The sequence below is a fragment of the Camellia sinensis genome, chromosome 3, assembly GCF_055761805.1.
Source record: "Camellia sinensis isolate YWXY chromosome 3, ASM5576180v1, whole genome shotgun sequence".
NCBI lineage: Eukaryota > Viridiplantae > Streptophyta > Magnoliopsida > Ericales > Theaceae > Camellia > Camellia sinensis.
Genome location: NC_138963.1, coordinates 141,989,632 through 141,994,894, shown reverse-complemented (window position 1 = coordinate 141,994,894; position 5,263 = coordinate 141,989,632). Strand labels below are relative to the sequence as shown.

The following is a 5,263-nucleotide window of genomic DNA, read 5'->3' as shown; positions in this document are numbered from 1 at the left end:
TTTTTCCCCAAAAAACATTGCATGATATGTGCCTATAAAGTTGACAGCATCCTCAACAAAATCGGTATGCTATGTACGTTCCACTGCAAAATTGAGAATAATGAATGTCATTGTTACTGAATATAGTTCATTTCTGTGGGAAGAACAACTTAATTATGGTATGCCCCTTAATGTCCACAGCTGTTGTACCTTGATTGTGTTTGTCTGAGCTCGACTACGACGCGGTCCACACCTCGGCTTCATTATTGGGGTGATACCCAAATACGGGAGACGCTGCGACGTATCAGAAGGAAGCAAAATTTCCCAACAATTGCGGTAAGCACTCCTACCACTGTGCACATTTCACACCATCGACCCACTTGTCTTCAACATACAATGTCAGACTTCATTTATGCGTTTCTATGATTAGGTGGAGTTTGATTACAGTAACGCCGATGATGCTGACATGGATGCATGCCATGTCGAGAACCAACAAACAGGACAGTACAATGAAGTCCGTATGAGCAATTTGGAGTCCGACATTCGTGAACTCAAGGAAATGATGAAGCAAGTTCTCCACAACCAAACAGATTTAATGGAGATGTTGCGACATTTCGAAGGCAAGCAAGTTGTTCGCAATGACAAGGTAATCCATCCAAGCATTACGCAATTTTCACACAGTTGAGCCACATCATTTGAAGATGGTTTGTAAGACTAAGTTCACGAATGTGTATGTATAATTAGGTGGAAGGCAATGATGTGTGTATCATTAACCTCTCCTCCAATGTTGCTCAACTGAAGGACATGCTGAAGCAACTGCTTCAACGTTTCAGTTTGGGCTGCAACGAACCGTTCACTGAACAAACCAATTTACGTGAACTGAAGCAAATGCTACACCACCTCATCGAAGGTATATTCTCTACACCGCAACCGGCAGGCGTGGCCAAACAGGGTGTGGACCCTGCTGTTGGAGTCGAGGCGCATGAGGATGGCGTGGTCAAACCATCGGACGAAGTTAACCCAATGGAGTGTAATATTTCAGATGTACAAGGGGTGGATCACCAACAACATATTTTGAAGGGAACCTTGGCAAGGGACAAAAGTCATTTGCATGATGGGCACAAGCTGAACATCGAAGAAGGTGGCGACAACAAAAAGAAGGGAGGCCTTCAGTCAGGGGAAACATATGAAACTGAAGATAAATACAGTCCTGACCTTCAGTCAGTGGGCGTGAAGAACGTGGCGTGCGATGTGCATACTTCTCCTACTAAGCTTGGCAAACCATTGGGAGCAACTGGAATCGTTAGAAGAAGTGCAAAGGGAAGACGAAAAGGAAAAGGAAAAGGAAAAATGTGCGGAAGTGGAGTTCAAGCCACTGAGGTCGGGGATATGCAATTGTGCATCGATAGCAAAACAAATAGTGGAGTTGACGACAGCAGTTCACCTGTGGATGTTGATGGTGTGGACAACGTGAACAAGGTACAAATACTGCCTTTAATGCCCCACAAGTTGTGAATACCCAATTCATGCCCACATCAATAATGTGAATCAGTAATTTTACAATCATCTGTGTTGTATTGTACTAGTTGTCAAAGAATTGCATGTTTGCAGTTATGACTGCTGCCATATGTTAGTACACATTTCTAACAAACTCCGCACCAAACATCACAAGTTGGGAAAACTCTGGGGCTCACAGTTTTTACATCATTTCACGTTTTTTTTATGACTACAGACCTTGTAATATAAGCTTCAATACTTTTATGAAATGTGTACTGTTAGTTGGCTGTTTATTTTTGTAGGACTCGTTGACGATGTTGGACAGCGAAGGGTTGTTATCGGCGGAGGAACAAAAACTTCTTCACTATGTATTTGACGATAGCAAAAATGAAATGTATTGTTTCATTTACTACTTGCAAATTTTCAATGACAGTCCACTGTGAAATAACTATCGTTCTAAGGATCATTTATTGCTTGTAGGGACATTGTTGTTTCCATGAATCTTCATGGACGGGCATGTGAAGTTGGCACCCGGCGTGACATGCGCACGCTCAAACCAGGGTCGTGGCTATCCGACACTGTAAGTGTTGGCTGCACAAATATGAATCTGCGTTTTTCAGTACCCCTAACTCAGAAACCTTTCTAATCAACTTGCCTTGTGTCTTGCATACAATGTTCCAGCCAATCAACTTGGTGGTGGTGCAATTGACTAATCGACAGAGGGATTTACACAATGACGGGAGGCACACTGATTGGTTCTTTCCCGTATATCTGTCGGTAAGTAAGTGTTTAAAGCTACGTTGTGTATTGTGTATGACATATTTTGACAAATGTTTCCGTCAATGACCTTTACGCATTACACATGCAGACTATGATTCTAAATAAAGATATGCAACCTCTGGACCATGAACATATCGTCACATCATTTTTCGGACATGACAGATACACTGGTGCGATTGATGCATGCCAGAGGGTAATATCAATGTTCATCCCGTTATATTAAAACGAAAATATGAAAGCCATTACATGTTTGCATGGCCTCTAAACAAGGTCTGCCGTTGTGTTTTCGTGTAGATTTACGTGCCTTTCAATTACAGAGGAGTTCATTGGTTGTGCGTTAAAATTGATATGGTGGACCGTGTAGCCTACCTATTCGACTCAGTCCCATCCAACCGACCGAACAAAAGGAAGCTAAATGCAGCTAAAATTTTGGTATGTCCTTCTGGTGCATTTCTGAACACTACAAAAAACTTGAACATCCTTTACGTAAACCAACTTCAACCTTGTGGAATAGGTTGAAACTATGCACGACTTGCTGCAACTACACTTTGGAAATGATTATGTTACAGACGTGCGTACCTTCCACCGCTGCATGTTAGACGAGAGGCCAGTACAACAACTGGATGAGTAATCCACAATCCCTCCCTCACATTAATGTCTAAGCTGCATGACTGACTTAATGAACCTATTACGTATTGACGACAACTTTAATGTGAAATTATTTTTGTAGCACGTTTGACTGTGGGATGTTCGTCATCAAATTCATGCAGCAACCTGATTTAAGCCCCGGTCCACACAAGGTACATTCTACCGCTTAATTTCCATTTGTCAATCAAATCCTTCCTCGTACGTCCTCCAATTTTAACTGATTTGTCTTACGATTTTTGTGGACAAAGTTCGCTCCCTCTGTGCGTCATAAGTTGTTGGTTGACATCGTTATGGATGTCAATAATGCAAAGATCGCAGAGTACCGGGACTGCCTTCATATGAGCAATGCCACAAGCTAGGCCAGTGATGGGAATGGGCTGCCAGTACGCCACTAATTTGGGTGGCAATAGGACTTTAACTAATTTTTTATTCTTTGATTTCAATATGGATGTTAATTATGGGTCCCCAGTATTGTTTTTGCTGGACGATGTAAATATGGACCAACTGTAAACATGGATCAAACATGTCGATGTAAACATGGATCAAACATGTCGACGTGGCTGCTGACTTAGTACTGTTTTGTTTACGCATGTTTCTTGTTCGGATGAATGCGACTGTAACTGTATATAATTTACGGCTGCTTTTGTTACCGAAGTTAATTTATAATTTAATTACAAAAAAGGCAAAATTAATTTTCAAAAATGAAAGAAACCACATTATGAATGAAAACTCAATACTCTTCGTAGGTAAGTTATATATCAGCCCATTAGCACATATGACTCCAGCCAAAAAAAAACTTTCATGGCTTACAGGGAAGGATAAAAAAAAAATAAATCAAATCTACATATCTGCTGCATCATCAGCAGCGTCTTCTGAAGAGTTGTCCGTACTGTCTGACTGACTGTCCTCATCCATTGTCTTATCAGACTTCGCTTCGTCCGCCGCCAATTTGTCATCGGTCAGCCAATCAACGTTCTGCTTGATAGCGCCGACTTGCCGCTCCAAACTTGACAACCGTGTGTCCACTTCATTCAGCCTTTCGTAGATAGCTTGCAACTGCTGGAATACAGGAGCAACATGAGCTTCAACAATAGCTTCAATCTTGTTCGAATCGAACATTTTGTAGGAATATGTGTATGGTTTATTTTACTGACTACTTTTTTAAAGGAATGTACAGATTCATAATATTACACAACACTATGCTGTAAGTATTTGTAATATATGGTACATGACTTGTATGTTTGCAGAAGACCTCATGCATTGTGACATACATCGTATTAATTTCTCAAACTGGCCGAATTCATCTTGCAAAAATTCGTTCCTTCTTGCATGCACCAAGTCATCCGTTCAGTACCCCTGATCGTCCATTATTTGGCATTTCCAACACACATGCATTGTACCTTCCATCAGTACTAGCCCACTGTCATTGATTTCCACACCCACAGTTCATCATACAGTCACATTCGTCATTTGTATTTGTGCCCCAAGCCAATTACATGTCTACTCATCCATAAAGGTTAGCAAAATTGCTCTTATCAGATACATATGCCGTTCCAATTGCACCGAACCTTTAAATGCAATACCCGCAGTCATTAAGTTGCTTTTACGCAGTTTGGGTAGTTGTTGCCACCAAACAACAATAAGTGTGTTCACGTCTTTAAACCTACCACCAACGTATTAATGACTATGGGTTGAAGGTAATTTAACATTTACAACCAACCACAAAAAGGTTGCAACCAGTGTTGTTTCCTTTGCATTTGGGTTTGTTTTTGCGTCCATATATTCTTCGTGAACCTGCGAAAACAAAGTTGGACTCAATCAAGAAGCTTCACACCTATGGATGCACACCACGGTAAACGTGGTCGTGGACAATCACTTGCAACGGCTGGCAGCTCCCGACCGAAGTCACCAGAATTGGATTATGCAGGTGGGTATATTGATTCCTTCGGTGATCGACGTTTCTTTGAAACAGGGTTCCCACTGTGGAGTTTTGAACCTCTACGGGATTACAATTGCACCCCAATACAAGATGCTTGCCTGGGGAAGTATTTTGGAATTCCAGTTTCACTGTTTGCCAAACGAGTTCAGTGTGAACACCACTGTCAATGTGCTTTCCTGAAGGTCACAAAAGCCCGATCGGTTGAAATGCAGCGGCAATTCCCTCATGTCAGCGACTCCCAACTTAGGCATCGTTTGCAAAGTGAGGTTGATCAAATGACTCGTCGACTCATTAGGAACTCACAGATAGAGGACGCAAAGGCAGAGTCGAAGATACATGGATCGAACCCGGCATCTGCGATAAAGGCTATAATGGAGGATCCTGCACTGGTGTCGGACCCTGACCTTTCAGATTACTCAG

The 5,263-nt window shown here is 41.8% G+C and overlaps 1 protein-coding gene across 1 annotated transcript; it reads left to right on the top strand.

Annotated features, from left to right (window-relative positions):
• Window positions 1–734: 734 nt before the first annotated feature.
• On the top strand, window positions 735–2,461 carry LOC145821145 (uncharacterized). Its single transcript, XM_082917701.1, has 2 exons — window positions 735–1,458; window positions 1,779–2,461. The coding sequence occupies exons 1-2, from the start codon at window positions 784–786 to the stop codon at window positions 1,917–1,919; spliced, it is 816 nt and encodes a 271-aa protein (XP_082773827.1). The 5' UTR covers window positions 735–783; the 3' UTR covers window positions 1,920–2,461.
• Window positions 2,462–5,263: the final 2,802 nt, after the last annotated feature.

Bases quoted from the DNA above. Each gene is read 5' to 3' on its own strand.
- LOC145821145 (XM_082917701.1), top strand. From the start codon at position 784: ATGCTGAAGCAACTGCTTCAACGTTTCAGTTTGGGCTGCAACGAACCG. The intron at 1,459-1,778 runs GTACAAATACTG...TTATTTTTGTAG, and splicing joins GTGTGGACAACGTGAACAAG to GACTCGTTGACGATGTTGGA.